The sequence below is a fragment of the Salvia hispanica genome, chromosome 6 (genome assembly GCF_029641045.1).
Source record: "Salvia hispanica isolate PSC_SH4W2 chromosome 6, Shi_PSC_v1, whole genome shotgun sequence".
Classification (NCBI taxonomy): Eukaryota; Viridiplantae; Streptophyta; class Magnoliopsida; order Lamiales; family Lamiaceae; genus Salvia; species Salvia hispanica.
The window spans coordinates 47735751-47755894 of NC_142697.1; the positions used below are offsets into that span (position 1 = coordinate 47735751).

At 37.7% G+C, this 20144-nt stretch overlaps 1 protein-coding gene and 2 pseudogenes across 3 annotated transcripts; 1 reads left to right on the forward strand and 2 right to left on the reverse strand.

The window, feature by feature from the left end:
• Positions 1–960: 960 nt before the first annotated feature.
• Positions 961–5207, reverse strand: LOC125208352 (vacuolar cation/proton exchanger 3-like). Of its 3 annotated transcripts, XM_089061717.1 has the most exons (12): positions 4863–5202; positions 4066–4363; positions 3895–3962; positions 3762–3790; positions 3258–3454; positions 2943–3155; positions 2725–2853; positions 2536–2652; positions 2401–2454; positions 2167–2283; positions 1980–2073; positions 961–1341 (listed from the first exon to the last, which is right to left on the reverse strand). In XM_089061717.1, the coding sequence occupies exons 2-12, from the start codon at positions 4336–4338 to the stop codon at positions 1331–1333; spliced, it is 1302 nt and encodes a 433-aa protein (XP_088917843.1). In that variant the 5' UTR covers positions 4339–4363; positions 4863–5202; the 3' UTR covers positions 961–1330. The 3 variants fall into 3 exon arrangements, 2 of the variants coding, with proteins under 2 accessions (XP_088917843.1, XP_088917844.1); XM_089061718.1 differs by lacking the exon at positions 961–1341 and having other exon boundaries at positions 1975–2073; positions 4863–5205; XR_016132906.1 differs by lacking the exon at positions 961–1341 and having other exon boundaries at positions 2043–2073; positions 2408–2454; positions 4863–5207.
• A 2584-nt stretch (positions 5208–7791) lies between these two features.
• Positions 7792–10014, reverse strand: LOC125207610 (mitogen-activated protein kinase kinase 5 pseudogene; annotated as a pseudogene).
• A 5137-nt stretch (positions 10015–15151) lies between these two features.
• Positions 15152–16029, forward strand: LOC148924100 (NDR1/HIN1-like protein 13 pseudogene; annotated as a pseudogene).
• The last annotated feature ends 4115 nt before the right edge of the window (positions 16030–20144 follow it).

Below are 20144 nucleotides of genomic sequence, written 5' to 3' on the forward strand. Positions count from 1 at the left end.
CAGATTTTTTTTTAAAAAAAATTATCTTTGTTTCCTCTAGCCAAATGTCATCACTCATCAATAGTAATCAAGTTATGCCCCTTTTGGGAGAATATTTTAGGAACATTTTGGGTTCCAAATATATATTATCATTTTTCGAAATTATTGGCCTAATGATTTTGAAATCAAATCAACAATCAATCAACAGTTGATTTTGTACACAAATTTCTTGTCTTTGAACCTTGGCTTTTTAGGCATAAAAGGACATGTGGTCTCCAAAACCAAAGCTAGGACTCGGCTTCCTCCTCCGCTACTCTCGCTTCGTTGGCAATACTGCATACGAAAACGAGCATTTCAATATAACACCGAAGACCTAATTGTAAAGAAATTTGGCTCAACTTCAAATAAGGCTAATTAATTTCTTCTTTCTCTTTTTTTTTTTTTTTTCCTTCATGATGTTTTTTGCTGAACAAATATAAGAAATTGATAAAATAATTTAAAGTGTGTTTAAAGTTAAGTAAAGATAGTTTCGTATGCATCTTGAATTTGTTTGCTTCCGATTTGAGAAAATAATCTCAATTTCATTGGTGCAACTTTCTTTGCAATAAGCCAAGTGCCCATCTCTCTTTTGTTTACACGTCATACTTTTAGGGTCCCTCGTGGACCCATCAAGTACGAAAGTCGGGATCTTTCAGAAAACAAATTCCTATTCGAAGGGTGCATCTTTGTATAGATAAGCATATACTAACCCGTCAATTTTGGATCGTCTAAAAAATGCCTCCTCGAAGACTTCACACGAGATCCGAGATTAATAGTATTTCATATCGTGTTTCAACAACCACATTTCCATTTCATAGCGTGTTTTTCACACGAGATCCTCTATTTAATATCGTGCTTCAACAACCACGCTACTATTCCATATCGTGTTTCAACAACCGCGTTTCGGGTCAACCCATTTGGTGTAACTTATAACCCACCAAAAAAAGGAACAAGATTTTCAATTTAACCATAATGAAGATTCATTTTTGAGACAACCCAATTCAAGAACATGCTCCAATTTCTTTGCATTCAATCTAAATCACTAAGATTACAACCTGTATTGCTACAACGGGCCAAAAAATTAGTCGAAGGACCTCGATTTTCGCACGAGAAAAATGATGAAACTATCAAAGTACAACACATAAACTGGCTGCATAGGCTTTTACCTTGCTGCAAGGATTACTCCTTCACGTGCGGACGCCATCCCTCGCCAACGAACAAAAAATTATAGAAGATCAGCTGCTGCTATGTGTGTTCTTACAATGGGCTCGGAATCTTCTCAATCATCACGAGCTTCACCTCCCACTCCAACTCAATCATCCTCTGTACACAATGAAAATAACGAGTTTTGAGAAGTTTGCTCAATACGTTGATCCTCAAAAGAGTCTTGGTTTCTGCAATAGCATTCGTGATGATAGAAATGATCGAAAAAAGATGCAATCTTGCACCAGACCACGTCCTTCTTACAATATGTATCTTTTGGACAAGGAATAAAACGTAATTTTAGGTCCCGTTCTTTCAAGATTCTTTTAATTGTCGTCCACATTATTTCTCCTACCTTTGATTCTTGTATTTTCGATACGTGTCCTCAATATTTCGATTGAAAGAATTTAACTCTATGGCATCATTAGATACTTGTGCTAGAACCTAACATTAGCATAAATTGAAGTATAAAGGACCTAAGTTTAACCAAAAATAGAGACTATAATAACTCAAATTTTACTAAATAACCTAAATTCACAATAGATGAAAGTACCTAGAATTCTAACAAGTCTAAATTTGTGGTAATCTAAATATGCATTTAAGAGCTAGATATGATAAATATAGAGGTCTTCAAACAATCCGGTCGTATATTAATATAGCAACTACTAATAGGGTAAAAGGTCTATACAAATTATGTCGAACAATAAAAAACATAGGCATAGCGAGCAACTCATAAAAAAGTTAATCGGAATACTAACCCTTTGTTGGATCGATGTGCACAAAGAAACTGGCGGCAACGATGATATAGCACAAAATAAGCATCAAACCTTTGAAATAGTTTGATTGACCTTCCTGCATCGACAGAACCAGCAATAATAAAGATCGTAACATATCGATCAAACACTTGTTTTTTCTTTCCTGCTGGAGCGTAGTAGCGAGACAAACCTGAAGCATAAACGCCACCACTAACACCGTGATGAATAGCGTAGCAGTCTCAAAGAGTTGAAAGTTCAAATCCATAGGCGCTCCCATAATCCAACCGACAATTACACAAAACGGAATCTGCACACACCAGAAATCCAAAAATCAAAAGTTTGTTTAACAGATTTAAGCATCTCAACCCGAATCTGGCAAAATACAGTGAAAGAGGTGGTGACGAGTAGGTTCATAAAGGCTTACGACAAACATTGATATCTGAGTAGATGATCCAATCGCAACTCCAATAGTTATGTCCTGGAAACAGAATAGTCAATGAACGAAAGGTATTAAAGAAATGTGACAAAAAACAGAGTGATGTGATATTTCAACACTCACGAGCTTGTCCTTCATCGCAAACATGATGGCACTAGCGTGTTCCGCGGCATTTCCAACGATTGGTAGCAGAATAACACTAATAAATGAGAGGGGCATGTTCATTGAATCGGATGCTCCCTGAAATAATATCAATGTTGTGTCATCACATTTGTTTACTTACTCGAATTAGAAAGTGTCGTGCGTTGTTACCTGTATTTCGTCGACAAGATATCCAGATAGAAGGGATATCCACAGAGTCAACATAGCAAGCCACCCGATTGCTTCCCATGGGCTGATCTCAGGGACTTCATCTTCATCAGCTTCGTCGTTATCCCTAACCTGCATAAACACCAAGTAAATTATCAATCGAAATGTGCATACCTTGCAAATGCACGTAGATTGCTTGAATGTGCATCAACGTTACGAACCTCGTCAATAGAACTATACAGATTATGCTGACTCTTGAGCTGAAAGAAAAGATAGCTCGCATAAGCAATCAGCATGACAATGCTCGTGACTCGCGAAAGGGCCATCTCTGACTTGCCCTTGTGCACTTCTGTATGAGTGAATTGCAGAACAGCCGGGAACAATATGCACATAACCGCCATTAACAGCAGCCCTGAATTCACAAGCGCGGTGGCCTGAAAATCTTGACACGCGTTAGTTTTTTACTTGGGCTGAAATGCATCTTTTTATTGTCAAACTGAAAACCAAAACAAATTTCCATCCGATTCGACCACCACCTTATTGAAAACTTGGACTCTTTGTTGATGCACGAGCCCACCACAGAAGAAGGCGCAACCAAGAACCAGGAGCATATTCGACAGAATGGAACCCAGTAAGGATTGCTGAACAACCCTTATCATCCCATTTTTCAACGCGTAAATTGAAATTATCATCTCAGTAGCATTGCCAAATGTAGCATTTAAAAGGCCGCCAACTGCAGAATAAATTATACAAAGCATATGATTGGATATTCTACTGTCCAAATAACGTCACATAGTATGTTCGTCTCTAGAAGTAAATTTGCTCAATCAAGACACCGAGCCCGTCCATCAATTTTCCGAGATAATAAATGGGGAACCATTCGTTCAGAGGTAACTCGTTATTTAGCTACGAAAACTACATTCACTTGTGATCTACCCCTACGGTCTTTTAGTAAGCAACTAAGGCACGTTTGAAATTTCTACGACATGAAATTTGCAGCAATTACTAATAAATAAATGGGAACGGAAAAGGGATCGTACCTGTTGGACCTGTATAACACGCAAGTTGTCTGCCAAGAGAAATATATAACAACACATCATTTTTTTCATTCACAAAGTAAAAAAACTAGGACCAACGACGAATTTGAATTCCATAAGTAGAGCAGTTACTTACTCGGTAACATAACCAAGGCGCTCTGCCAAAGGAACAATGCCGATTAAGCTGAAAAAGAAGACCAATCCCTACAATACATAAACAGCTATACATCAAAAACTCCAAATATACACTCATCAAGAGATTATCAGCACTGTCCCTTTTGCATAACAATAATTCCAGTCTACTTACATGCATTTTCGTAAAATAGTGTAATAGTATCGCTAACGGCCCAAATGGCAGCAATGCATTGATCTTCGCCTTGATCAAAACAATGTATATACTTCTGAGGATGCTGACTCGATTCACCTTTCGTATAACCCAAGAAGCAGAGAACTGCGGGTGTGCTAATATATGACGGGAGGGCTCAAAACTCATCGAATGAATCTTATTAGTCGACTGCGACACACTAAATGGGATCTCTTCATCCGAATCAAGGTCTATCTTTTCTTCAACTGATCCCATCTCCAGAAACACTCAGCTGCAGAAACTGGTAAAAAAAAACCACAGATTTCAAACAAACATCAATTTGATGTGAGTTAAACCATTTGCAGATAACAATGAAACAGAAATTAGGGGAAAAACAAGCATTTGAGTAGACATCAAAGTCACTAACTAAGAGATTCACAACCATTTGCAGAGAAAATCAATCATAAATTAGGGCTCAAACAAGCAATGTGATTTGAAGAATTGAACAATGCTCATTCTATGAATCACTACAATAAACAATACTAATCCAGACAATAAATCAACCTAAATCAACATTTAAAATTGCCAAAAACTGCATCAAGTCAGGCCTAGTCAACAGAAAGAAGAACAGATCAAATAAAAACACAAAGCACCTAAAATAACAAGAGAGCTACAAACAGATAAACACCTAAAAGTAGGCACATTTACACACAGATCAATCAAGATCCTCCAAAGCAGCCCACTTGAAAAAATCCAAAGCCAAGACAAGACAAACAGGTGCTAAAGATCGAAGCTTTCACCTTTTTCCTAAGCAGATTTCTGCTTTTCCTACTGATGCAAATGGATTTGAACTCAGAAACTGCCTCAACTGAAGCAAAGTATCCCAATTTTTTAAGAAATCAAAGAAGGGCTCTATAGTCTTGCTCAGAAACTATATATGTATGACAAAAAGAATCGATTTTGAAAATCTTCAGTAGAAAATTTGGCAGATATGTGAGAGATACTCAAATTTCTTATTTCCAGAGTTGAAGGAGAGATAGGGGGAGAGGGGCCGGCAGGAAGTTTCCAAGAAAGAGCACCTTAGTGTGCAATTTTCATTATGATTTGATTTCGATCTAAATTTATGATATTTAAATAGTTTTTTCAGTTTAATATGTGTATGATTCACAATCATTGAGAATTCAATGCTTTCAAGGTTGAATCTTTAGTTTAATTTTTTCCCTCTTTTTCTTACAAGGGGATTCCTGTCATTGTCTTTTTTACTTTTTATATAATTGATGAAGATGTAGATAAGCTATGGTAAGAATTTAAAAGTGCAATTATTTTATATTGGGATTATGTGAATTAAAATTTTATTAATGAAATTAGGGAAAACACAAGATGCAAAGAAGGTGTCGAGCCTCATTAAAAATATTTATTAATGATAAAAACTCTTTATATTATACAGAAATGATAGGATTATAATACATTTTAGGCATATCATCTCTATTTATAGTGTATTCAAATGCGAATAAAATTTGATACATTAAATTGAAAATTCAATGAATCAAATTTGGTCGAGATTAATCAACTCATGTGTAATTTGAAATCGTTTTAGGTCATTGTATTAATTTAAGTTAATTTTTTCAGTTAAGGAAAAGAGAGAACATATCATTTTTTATTTTTAGAAAATAAATAGGCATATCCTTATTTTAATTCTTTTTTTTTATTAACTGTAATTAATTAACCAAAAATTATCATGACTAAATATGCTATAAAATTATACTCAAGATTATATAGTCCAAACTAAATTGTTTATTGATCTAATATTTTACATTTGGTTTTTGGTTATACATTAGGATTTAGTTAAATTTTTATCACAACTTATTGGTAAAAATCAATTATTTTACAGGTGTTGTAGTGTTCAATGTTCCAAAACCGTCAATTTTGGTTCCAAAACAAACTAGTCCATGAAAGATCTATACGATTTCGAACTCACAATTAATTATTGGTCCAATTTATTTTAGGGATTTATATATGGATATATGGGATATGGTTATTGGTATATTAGTGATAGATTGTAGATTTGTAGTGGGCCATAAATAGTACCTTCCAACAATGCAACCACTAGATAGAAAACCTAACTAAATGACAATAACATCAAATTACATGGTTATAATAATGTTGTAAATGTGAAGATGAGATAGGATGTCACATATGACATAACCTTTTTGTTTGTGAAGATAAGGTCGAATGTCACATAACCTTGTGTTTAAAATTTCAGCACTAATTGATGAAGAGGTTTGTGATGATTGACGTATTAGAACTAGGTGGTTTTGTATCCACCTAGATATAGGAAATGACAGATTTAGGTTGGTTCATATGTGTCGACCAATCACATTGCCGGAGATTCTATTAATTTTAGTTATTGAAGCAGTCGTTGATCTCATTGTATGGCAGCTTTGCCCTAGTTCTATGGTTTGGGTTCACTTTCGTTCTCCATTCATCAGCAACTACTGCTCACTGCCTCTACTTTTTGACGCGAGCAACGACCTTTTTCACTGTGTCTGACCTGATATATATTACGGAGTATTTTTAAGACTTGGGTTCTATAGTGCAACGGTCGTTTTGCGTTGATATAGCCTGGATCTGCCCATCGTGCAACGGTCGGACTACGTCAATATAGGTTGTGTTTCTCAGCTCTTAAAGATTTGGAGAACTCACACAAATTTAAGCACATTTCACTATTACTTATTGGAAGAGTATCAATTTTAGAAACAACAAGTTTGGGCCTATAAAATTCCATAATAATTTCACTTTCTCAGCCTCTAACACAGGACCTGAAATATAAATTGGGTGTTGTAATATATAGCAAGCCCATTTAGATTACAATTATTAAGCCCCATTTAGTAACTCATATGGGCCATCATATTTTATTGTAACTAAAAAGGAAAACAGTTACTACTACTGTTAATTTTGACACAAACAAAAATGTATTCTCAAAATTTTAAATTCGTACTTTTATTATTAAGAAGGAGAACAATGAACTTCGAAGAAAAAAAAAACAAACCAAACATAGCCTCGGATTTTGGAACAACGATTGATGCAATTACAAATTCTAATAATTGGATTTAGATCAAATTTCAAAGCCTCATATGATCTAATGGCTTTACACTAGTTTTAGGTTTCTTTTTTTTGATAAGGAAAAAAATACTGCCTCTGTCCCACTTGAAATGAAACGTTTTCCTTTTTGAGTTGTCCCATTAAAAATGAAACGTTTCTTAAAATAGAAATAACTTTATCTCTATTTTTCTCTCTCTCTTCTTTAACTCACAAAACAACATTATATAAAATCATGTGCCGAAAAGCAAACGTTTCATATTTATTGGGACGGAGGGAGTACTAGTTAAAAAATATAAGACCATTTCCACTTTTCAACTCGGTTCAATATTTGACTCAAAGTGTTGATGAAAATACATTTCCAACAAGTCAAATTCAAGAAGACAGGAAAGATTTATAAATTACTTCAGTCATCTCCTGCTGCCTTGTTTGGAAAACCAGTTTCCTAGTAATTGTTGCTCAAACACACACTTCAAGACTTATGTTTTTTTGTTGACTCTCTTGTCTTTGAATCAACCACCCCCCCCCCCCCCCCCCCCCCCCAAAAAAAAAAAAAAAAAAAAAAAAAAAAACTTTCAACTGCTAATACTAATTTGTGAGTAGTAATTATAGAGAACAAGAAGTGTCAAATGCTCAAAGCCCACAAAATAAAAATACAATCTTGCATATTGATAACATCAACAAACTTAGAAAAATAGGCAAAAAAGAGAAAAACAGCCACAATAATAGCAAATCTTTGATGTCTAATGTATGATAGTTTCTAGATAAGGTAACATTGGAAAACAAAAGAAGCAAAAAATGAAAAAACCATATGATCACATATCTGCATAAAAACATGTATTTTTGTTGGGTTTCTTACTTCATTATTGCAAGAAAGCAACAAATCTTTGCCCAAACCAAGAAAATTTGCCACCAAATTTCATCACAAACTTTTCCTTAAAACCAGCACATGTGGCATCGAATCATGTATAGCAAAACAATATGGAGTATATGCTTTTTTTTCAGACACAAGATAAGGATTCCAAGACAAGCAAAAAGAATATATGCACTCTTTTGCTGTTTTGCATAGTATCTTATCCAATTCAAAGAGATGTCAATAAACTCAATTTAGCAATAAAAATCAATCCATAAACAAGAAAAAATTTACTACAAATGCAAAAAATAGGCTCTTTCCTCAAATGCACTAGTCAGCTCCTTTTCACATAAATAAAAAGAGAAAAAACTTTGGAAGTGATTTAAATTAATGATTTTGATGATAGATTTCTTTCATTTGTACATTGCATCAATTAATTCCACAAAACTACCATTTTTAAGCTAAAAAAGCTGGAATTAATTCATTCAATTTCAACCCCATAAAAATTTAACCTTTTTCTGTTAAAAAAAAAGCAAATAGTCCCTCCGCCCCATTAAATATGCAACATTTGCTTTTCAGCACGAGATTTTATGTAGTGTTGTTTTGTGAGCGAATAAAGAGAGTATTGTTTCCATTTTTAGAAACGTTTCATTTTTAATCCGACAGACCAAAAAGAAAAACGTTTCATTTATAAAGGGACAGATAAAACTAATAATAAAATAAAACCTCCTCCAATCAAGCCGATGAGTAATGCTGGCGCGGCGGTGGCATCAGCTGATGCGCCGCCGCCGCCGCCTGGTGATGTGTGGCCCTGGCCCCGGCCCCGGCCCCGGCCCCGGGGGAGGCGATGAAGGGATGCTTGAGCAGCTGCGCCGCGGAGAGGCGCTTGGCCGGGTCCCTCTGCAGGCAGCAGGAGATGAAATCCCTAAATTCGCGGCTGGCGGAGGCCGGCGCCTCCGGCGGCTGCGACATACAGATCGCGCACATCAGGCTCGCCCAGTCGCCCTGCCGGCCGACGGCGAAGGGGAATTTCCCCAAATAGAATTCCAGAATGCTAACCCCCAAGCTCCAGATGTCGCCGGCGTAGCCGTCGTACCGGCCGTGGTTCAGATCGGTGTTGATCCGCTCGGGGCTCATGTAGGCGATCGTGCCGACGGAGGAATTGCAGGGATCCATCGTCTGCGCGAGGATCCGCGACACTCCGAAATCGGCGATTTTAACGAGGCGATCCGAATTGATCAGCAGATTCGAGGGTTTGATGTCGCGGTGGACGATTTTGCGGGCGTGGAGGTAGGCCAGTCCGGCGAGGACGTGGCGGGAGAGGTCGGAGAGGGGTTTTTCTAGGGGGATGTGGGCGGATTCGAGGGAGCCGTGGTCCATGAACTCGAGGAGGACTTGGATCTCGCCGCCGTGGTCGAAGAGGTTGTGGCACCGGACGACGTTGGGGTGGTCGACGTCGCGGAGGATCTGGATCTCGCGGCGCATCTGGTTGCGGACGGCGTCCTCGTGGTTGCCGTAGATGACCTTGAGGGCGTAGATTTTGGCGGAGGGGCGGTGGAGGACCTTGTAGACGGTGCCGCCGGCGCCGCTGCCGATGCGGCTGAGGCGGTCGAGGTCGGAGTAGTGGAGGGAGGAGGAGGGAGGGGGGAGGGGGAGGGGGACGGCGAGGGAGGGGTCGCGGTGGGGGAGGGGGAGGGAGAGGTTGCAGCGGCGGCGGCGGCTGGATTTGGCGGCGTCGGAGGGGGGAGGGGTTTGGAGGGGCTTCATGATTGGTGGGAATTGGGGATTTGGGAAAGATGGAGTTTTTATTTCTTTTTTTTCCTTTTTGTGTTTTTTTTTTTGGATTGAATCAATGGGGAAAGGAAATCATGGGTTTTGGGGAATTACACAAGAGAGAGAGATGAATGTTGAGGGATTGGTGAGAATGAGATGGATGAATCTCCATGGAAATTGAGAGAGGGAAGGTGAAGGTTCTTGGAAGAGGGGGATAGAGGGGGAGGGTGGGGTGGGGTTTGGGGAAAGAGATGTGATTTGTGAAAGGGAAATGTGGGAGGAAATTTTTGGGAGGGATTTTTGTTTTTATGCAAGTGATTCGTTTGTTCGGTAATGGAAGTCTCATTTCATCGGATTGATTTGTTTGTCGATAAAAGTTACTTTAACTATAGTTATTAAGTCTTATGCTCTTGTCTCTTATTAATTGTCTCATTGTTGATCGATGTATGTTTTGATAAATTGTTTGATGTTCTATATAAATTTTATAATTAAATGATTCACTTATCAAATATAGTAAAAATAAAATGTGTTAAATAATTGGTACATGACATAAATGACAAAAATGACAAAACGAGACAATTAATTAATGGGGACCAGAATGAGCTCATATCTCATTTTGATTTTTTATAAAAGTTACTTTAACTATAGATAGTAAGTCCTGTTGCAATTTATTAACTCATTTTATCCATATTTCGTTCTCATTTTGATCTTTTTGTTGATAAAAGTTACTTTAACCATAGATATTAAGTACTAACTCTTACTTCCTCTGTTCCGCTTAAGATGACCCATTTCCCTTTTTAATTTGTCCCAAGTAAGATGGTATATTTTTTTTTGGTAACTTTCTCTCTCCAATTAATACACTCAACCATTTTTTCTCACTCCTATTAAAATATTCATCTTTCTTTATCTCTTCTTTACTACTTACACTCATCTTCTCTCTCTCCAATTAAACACTTTAACCAATAACTTCTAAAATCTCGTGCCGGCTAAGTAATGTGTCATCTTAGCTGGGACGGAGGGAGTACTACTTTTATTCACTCATTTTATCGATAGTTTATTATAAAATTAATGTATAAAAGTATAATTTTGTTCAATAGAATACTTTTCAAATGAATATTTTTCAAATTTGATTAAGATGAGGGATTAATGGAGATGTTATGTTATGCAATTATGCAAAAGGGCTTTGGTATGGATGGTTATATTGATTTCAATATCAATGTAAGGATTGCCTTTTTATTTTGTTACATAAATAGTTGCATTGTTTGTGAATTGTGAGTTGGCTTAGTATTTACTAAACTAATGTTGTCGGGTACATTAGGAATAGAGTAAATGTCAAAATTGGTCCTGAACATATAATCATTTTATCTTTTTGGTCCTAAACTTTATCTTCGGGATTTTTTGGTCCTGCACATATGACAATATGATCATTTTGGTCATCCGTCAATAATTTCGTTAATTTTTTTAACAGTCAACATGTTTTGCCCAATTTTGACCAGATTAGAATCTTAATTATGATTTTTAATTCACTAATTATTTCCTAATTATTTAAACAAATATATCCATTAAAAATCAGAAATAAATAAATAAATAAATAATAAAATGAAATACAAGGCTCACTTCTCTCCTCCGCCAACAGCTGCTGCAACGCTTCTGCTCGCCGCTGCTTCGGTTTCCATCACCATTTCCACGCCCCACATTCTCTCCGCCTCTGATTTCCAGTTCAATTAATCGTAATAATCATCAATTTGTCCCTAATTTCGATCAATTTTGAGTTAACGCTTCGCCTCTCCGATTTCCACTTTAGTTCCCCGACATTCTCACCAATTCGACCTAATTCGAATCAATTTCAAGTTAGCTCTTCGCCTCCGCGGTGATGGAACGGAAGCAGGGGTATTTCTCGGCAATGAAGGAGGAAATGGCGGGGGGGCCGTCGAAGTCGCCGTCGCGGAGGAGGGGAAGCGACGTGGCGCGGCCGGAAATGTGCGTTTCGAAATCGAGCAGTGTGAGGCCTGGCGCGGAAGCTCTGTCGCCGCTGAGGGAGGGTCCGGATCCGGATGAGTCGGATTCGGGTGATCTCTGGGCTGAAAGCTGGGTGAATTGGCTCTGGAGAGCTCCAGCTCCGCCTCGGACTGCTCGAGGTCCGATCTGCACCTGCTCCTCGGCGCGCCACTTGCGCCGGTGTGTGTTAGCAATAACGACCCTCTTCCGCACCTCTGTATTAAAGATACACATATTGTTAGTTCCCTCTGGAACATCCTACAATATAATTTGTAGATCACATATATGATTTATTGCCCCAATTTCAAATCCATCAACACATTGACAAAAAAAATTAACAGGAAGCACGAATTAGGGATTAGGATTAGTGTTTACCTAATGAAGCCATTGTTGTTGAGGTCAACAGCAAACAAATCCCCCACCGTCATTCCCGATGTAGCGCCCAATTTGCAATTTTTCGGTGCCTCTTGTCAACCCTAGCCTCCGCCAGGTACAGAAACGCACGCCACCAGGTGGAGGTACAAGATCACAATCCCGATCGGAGCTTAGCTCTAGGACTAAGTTTTGCCGTCGTCTGCTTATTCGTCGTCGGTCGCCGATCAGAGGAAGATTCCGTCGAATTGAGTGAAATGTTGAGAGAGAGAGACGTATTTCATTTTATTTATTTTTTATTTATTTATGTTTTTTAATGAATGCATTTGTTAAAATAATTAGAGAATAATTAGTGACTTAAAAATCATAATTAAGATTCTAATCTGGTCAAAATTGGGCAAAACGTGTTCACCGTTAAAAAATTAACGGAACTATTGACAGAGGAGCAAAATGATCATATTGTCATATGTGTAGGACCAAAAAATCCCGAAGATAAAGTTTAGGACTAAAAAGGTAAAATGACCATGTGTTCAGGACCAATTTTGGCCTTAACTCTTAGGAATAAACGCACAACTGAACTAATTATGAATATAATAAAATAAGCATATAAAATACCCCACTACCCTCAAATCCGAACATAACACGAACTACCTTGGGTCAACACGACACAATAAATAATTTAAGTATTAATAACAAATTCAGACTTCAAAAATCAAAATTTACATTTCACTTACACTGCGTACCCTAACACAAATATTAAAATAATAAAAATTAATAATATTATTTCCTTACGTGTAATCCGAATCCAACACTCACATGCACGACACGAAATTTTTTGTGTTTTTAAATGGTCAACCCAATAAGGACACATACCTAATAAGCTTTGACTCAAATCATTAATTTCGTGCGAATTCGTGTCGACTTATTGTATCGTGCCAACAATTGTCAGACCTCCAATTTACCATTTCTTTCTTTAAAAAGATTCCATTCATTTCGTGGTGATATTTTTAAAAATGAAAACATAATGTAAAATCTCTACGTTATTCTCCTCTATTATATTTTTATTTTACTTTATTCACTGTTCACATATCCTAAAATGCATAAAATTTGTTACCAAAAATTTTTTTAACTTGAGTCGGAAGAATGGAATATAATACTGTTGTACATTCTGTAAGATATTAGAGAACTTTTAAATCTATATTTTTCTTAGCATAAATTACATTAATACTACTCCTACCTTTTTTAGTTAGCCATGTATTTTTCCTTGTTAAGAAAACGAAGATCTTCATTCCTCCGTAATCAAATTTACCTAAAATTATGAAAATTTCTTGTTATATTGTTAAGGATAATCTCCTTAACGCGATGCCGGAAGATAGATTAGAAGTCCCGAGAGGCGAAATCTCGTCGACAACTAGGATTTGCAGAAAAATGATAAAGAAAACAATAAAGGCAATAAACGATTATTTCATTGATTGACGAAAGAGAATAACAATCGTCCTATTTATAATAATAATACTAACTTAATGAGCAAGAAATATATATCCTAATTACATGGAAAGATATGGCAAATCACTAATTAACTAATATCACTAATTAACTAATTAATAAAGATATGGAGATGTTTGTAGGCTATGCCCGTATCAACTTCCCCGCGGTTAAAAATCCACATTGTCCTCAAGGTGGGAACCACGACACAAGTCGTGAACAAAAACTTTGACTATCATCGGCGTTTATTTCGAGCGATCCATTTACAGGCAACTGATCTCCATAGGGCTTTCCCATAACAATGTAACGCGGAAGAGGTGGCGGCGGAGCTGCAGTAGGCAGCGTTGCTGCTGAATGGCAGTGACTCAGTGGACTGAGCAGCGTCTGCAACACAACAATGGGCTGTCCGTGGCAGGAGGGTCTTTGAGTTGGCGCTGTCGGGGAAATCACCGAGGCTATATATGTCGGGGTTGAGTCTAGGACCTGATGTTGTGGCATATTGAACCAAGAAGAAGGCTCACGGAGCTGTGGTGGTTGTCGGACAACAGCTGCAGCAGGCGAGGGATAATAATGGTATGGGATAATAATGGTATGACTCCGACATCGGCACAAGGGGCGTTGGTGGTGTTGAATTGGTTGAAACCTCAACAGCATGAGGCATGCTCCAAGGGTTTCGGTGCAGCGTGAGGGAATCCCAGGTTGGATATGGTTGTGGACCAAGGGCGGTTGTGCGGCGGGTAACCGTCAAGATGATATGGAGGCAACGGTGGCTGGTAGGGCTGGTGAGGCGGCTGTGTGGCAGCGTACAGCCGGGGTCGGTCGGGTGGATCAGGTTCGGGTAGCAACTGAGGGAGCGTTGCTGCTACCCTACACTCATGCTCAATCAATCGAGTCTCGAGTCGGGCGAACCTAGCGAGAATATGCTCCAACGTTGCTGTTGTCGCATTCAATTGCAAGCCTTCGGATGCTTGCGATATCTCCGACCATGAACGAAGATTGACTTCGGCCATGAGTTCTCAATGAAAGCACCAATTTGTTAAGGAGTTCTCAATGAAAGCACCAATTTGTTAAGGATAATCTCATGCCGGAAGATAGATTAGAAGTCCTGAGAGGCGAAATCTCGTCAACAACTAGGATTTGCAGAAAAACGATAAAGAAAACAATAAAGACAATAAACGATTATTTCATTGATTGACGGAAGAGAATAACAATCGTCCTATTTATAACAATAATACTAACTTAATGAACAAGAAAAATATATCCTAATTATATGGAAAGATATGGCAAATCACTAATTAACTAATTAATAAAGATATGGAGATATTTGTAGGCTATGCTCGTATCATATATACAGCCAAAAGATACCATCCATAACAAAATTTTCGTTTGATATTAAAGAAATAAATAAAATTTAATTAGCGCAACAGCGTCTATAAATACAAACATCTTTACTGCATTAATCCCAATTTCCGATTTCTTCCATCTCTTTTTGCCGCTAATATTTGAAGAATGGCCGCCGCCGCAGACTCTCCGCCACCGCCACCGCCTTCACCCGCACAAACCAAATCCGACCAGATTAACAAGCCGCCGCCGACAAAACCGGCTCCTCCAACCAGAACTTACGTCTTCCAGCTACCGAGAGTGCACATCTTCCGCCATCCGCCGCCGGAGAACGCCGCAAAATACGAGAAGCTCCGCCGCGATGAAGAGCGCCGTAACCGCCTCCGCAGATGCTGCCTCCTCCTCCTCTTCCTCCTGATCATCATCCTCGCCGCCGCCGTCGCGGTCTTAGCGATCCACTATGTCCTCCTATTCCAATCGCCGAGCTTCGAAGTGACCGAAATCGCCGTGCGCGGATTGAATCTAACCTCCGATGCGCCGATCTCGCCGGAATTTGACGTCACCGTCAGAGCCCTAAACCCTAACCGCAAAATCGGAATCCACTATTTGAAGGAGAGCTCCGTGGATGTCTACTGCGACGGAGTTGTGCTCGGCCACGGCGCTTTGCCGGAATTCTACCAGCCGAGGAAGAACGCGACGACGGTGAGGGCGACGGCGGCGGATTCCTCCGCCATTCTCGGCAGCGCCGTTAAAACGGAGTTAAGCAGTGCACAGAGGCGCGGGAGAGTGCCGTTAGTTTTGACGGTGGAAGTACCCGTTAAGTTTGAAGTTGGGTTCTTTAATTCGTGGTGGGTGATCACAGCCAAGGTGAAGTGCGACGTCGTATTGGACGAGTTGAGTGATAAAGCGCAAATTGTTTCTAAGCATTGTGATACAGACCCAGGCTTTTAGCACAGATAGAAGCAATTCAATTTCATTTTTTGTTAGCTTAATAGGACACGAGTCTAGGTTTTTAAATTTTTGTTCGTTTAATTCCCCTGTCCACCATTTAAAGAACCATTTTGTCGTTTTAATTTTCCACGATTTATAGAACCATTTATTTTATTTCACTTTTATTATGCTAATCCCATAATGCACCAACTTTTTATACTCACAGTTAAATATAAAACTAGTACTTTAAATGAGTCTCACGTTTCACCCACTTTCTCTCTTTACTTTCTTCTCAAAGTCAACAATTTCTTAAAATTCGTGTTGAGTCAAGGACTCTTTAAATGGAGGACAGAGGGAGTATCACTTATTTCCTTATCTTCTATGCAGATGCTTCGAATAAATTTCCTAAGTTAAAGAATTGGAGATGTTAGATGAAAGATGAGGTCATGAGGGAGATGTTAATTATGCGTTTAAGATTTAGGGTTTAGAGAGATATTATTGATTGCTAATTTGCTATTTTATTTTGTTACATGAATAGATGCATAGTTTGTGAGTTGTTTTCAGTATGTAACAATGTACATTTAAGGAAATAAACTCACAACTAATTATGTACATAATAAATAAAGCATATAGAGTACATAGATTTTCAATTTGATTATATGCATAGATTTGTGTTAAAATGACAACACCTCTTAAAGTGACATTGTAACATCCCGGAATTTAGAACCCTAATTTTAGAGCCCTAGAATTAATTGTTGATGACATGGAATATGTGAATTAATTGATAAGTGAAATTATTGCATGAGTGTGAAGTTGAAAAGTCAAATTGGTTGACTAGTATGATGTGGCATATGTGATTAATTAATTTATGAGATGGATTAATTGTTTAAGGGTGAATGAGATTATTAGAGAAAATTTCCAAAAATACTAGCCACTATTATTTTGTGATTTTCGAAAATCACATATAGAAGGAAAGGAGTTATTTTATTTTATTTGACTTCTTATTTGATTTCTTTCCATACCTAGAATTTAAATATTCTACCAAATCTTTCCATAGCTCAAAAGATTATGTCATATCTTATTTTAATTAAACAAACCCATGCCTTATTTAAATAGGCATACTACACGCCTAATACCAATCTCAAGTTGGGAGATTTTTATTTTATTTGTTTGCTCCGTGATATTTTATTCTACTCCGGAAAAATACCAAAGTAAAATCTTGGCTAATTAAATAGCCTAGAATTCGAAATTTCCATGCTTGATGCCCTAGTCTATTTTTGTTAATTCTTCTTCCCTACTTCACAATATTTATTTAATTGTGAAGAATAAGATCTTACCAAATATTCTATTTATTTACCTAAAGATCTTATTGGACTCTATAAATAAGGAGCCAAAACCTAACCCTAGCCCCCATGTATTTTCGTCCATCCCCCTCTTTCACTCTCTCTCAATTTTCTCCTACTTTACTCCATTAAACCTTCATCCTTTGAGAAGAAATTGAAGTTTGATCCAATAATTTTCGAAGAACCAAGTCTTTACTTACTTTCTACCGATCGTTTTTCATAAAAAAGGTAACCCTATGATTATCTTCTTCTTTCTACTCGATTCCTCTTCTTTCTAACCGATTGATCGGTATTCTTGAACCCCCATGCATCTTGTTTGAGGGATAGTGGGATAAAAAGGGGAAATAGAAAATATGTATGTGGTGTGTTGTGTGAGTGCGCACGTGTGTGTGTTGTGTTGTGCGTGTGTGTTGTATACTCGTGTGCGATACATGCTGATGATAGATCTAGAGTTGGGATACTAAGGAAAATATATACTCCCTCCGTCCCATAAAAGTTGAGACAAAACTTTTGGACACGGAGATTAAGAATTTATATTAAATAAATAGGAGAGATAAAGTAGGAAAGATAAGAGAGAGTAAAGTAAATGATGGATTAAAGTAAGAGTGATTAGATGTTTTGTCTTATGTTAAAAAAGGAAATGACTCAACTTTGTTGGGACGGACTAAAAAGGAATACGACTCAACTTTTATGGGACGGAGGGAGTATATGATAAGCATGACTTGAATGATTTATGATGATTAAGATAAGTCGATGGGAAAGAGGGAAGTATTGAGACATGCATGAGTTAGAGTCGTGATTGAATCTGATTTGTGAATATGTGCCTATGTGAATAAAAAGGTGAAACCTCGGTTGCGAAGCCAGATAACGGAAAAGCGAAACTACTTGAAACTTAAGCAGTCGAGGTGGGCTTTATTCTTAAACTCTTTTACTTCTTGCAAAAATATTGATTGGTGTTATAAGGGTGGTTTAACTGTTATGTCATGCCTATATTTGTTTTATTGTGATATTGTGCCTGAAGCCTAGTTTGTGAGTTCGCTCCATTGGGCCAAGGTTTTGGATATGTTATACGAATTCGGGTCTGAGTACGGGCCGCAAACCCTACCAGGTTGTGTACACGAAGGGATCGTGAGCCGTCCTTGCTAGTCGGCCGGTCTCGTGGGCGAAAAGTGTGGCCACACTTTCGTCGCACCATGGATATGATTGTGGAATTTGATGAGAAAATGAGAGATATTTGATTGGCTAATCTATGAAAATATATTGTGATACTCGATGATATTTTATTTGATAAATTGTAAAACTCGAGTTCACTTGGTAAGGGTGGCATAACTTATAAAATGTTTTGGCAACGAGCTCACTGAGTATTTCAAAATACTCAGCCCTGCATGTGTTTTCCTTACGTGCAGGTTGAATGACGACGAGCGGTGGCGGGTGTTGAGCATGATAATTAATTAAGATGGATGTTATGAACTTCAAGCATAGTTGTGTCTTCATACATGGCTATTCTTTCTCTTGGTCGTTTTCCGCTGAGTTTTGATGCACCTTAGAGTTCGTCATTTTTAGATATTTACATCTTTCCTTCGATTTGAGGCCTTAGACTTTTTCTTGTGATTTTATCTTAAATATTATGTCGTACTCTTGAGAATTTGATCGTTATTTATGATTCCCCTTTCTCTTTCTCATTCAAGCTTTTAGGCTAAGTTGTCGCTTTAAATACTCTGATAGTTCTTTTAAATCTCTTGGTCAAAATTCTTTAAATGAAACCCTAGCCTTGTTCATTTCTTCGAGTCCGTTTGGTAGCAGTTGCCGCATTTTTTGTACCCTAGAAGAGCGGGCTGTTACAGTTGGTATCAGAGCCTCAGTTCGTTCCGCTCTGGACCCAAGAGTCTTTGTTCAAAATATAAAAGTTTATCTTTGTACTCTTATACAAATGAACTAAATGTGAGGCTCAACACCGCACCTCGTCCCGTTCAACCATGAAGAAAAAGGTACAATGTATTACTATGATTTGTGATTTAAAACCTTATGCTTTTGAAAAGATTTCAGTGGAAAATGTTATTTTTGGTGAAAAGCATGCTATGTGGTGATTCCTAAGAGTTAGGAAATATTATGAGTTTGTGAAGCGATGCTTCCCGAAAGGTGATCTGTCAAGTATTGTATGCGAGTTCGTGAAATTGTGAAATGTGAAATGTGATTACTTGGCTGCTACGAAGCAACTCCTATGTGAAATATGAAGTAAATACTATGGCTTTTGGAAAATGTGGTGAAGTTATGAAACGGGGGGACACTATGCAAATGTGTAATTGCTTATGTTTAATAATGAGGCATGATGTATCACATATTGAGAAATGATTGTGATCATGTGTTGCTTGATGTTGAGATTTGTTATTACATATTCAAACTGCAAATTTAACTTGAAGGACGTACATGTTGGTTACTTGGAAGACGAAAATTTTAATGCATATTTGGTTGAAAATATATGATTTTGGAATTGTAAAGGCGAAGTATGACGCATGTGTAGTTGCAATTATGTGATTGTGAAATAGATGGATATGAACTGCATGAAGCTGGAAATGCGATTTTGTAGATGATGCATCGACTAAGTGCTAATCTTTACATATATTAATATTCGATGCTTGATATGCTATGGAACATCAAATGGTTTATGTGGTGAACTATGCTATTCAAATAAACTTGTTAATTGTGCAATATATGGATGAAATTTGTGTGGTAATGGGGAACTTTTGAACTTTGTTGCGAATGTGATTACGTGTGATTTGTGTTGAAATGTTGCGATGCTTAGATCTGGACTACTTGGAACCTAGCATGACTTAGTTATACGATCATAGCGCTTATATCAATAATAGGAACGTGAAATGACTAGTATG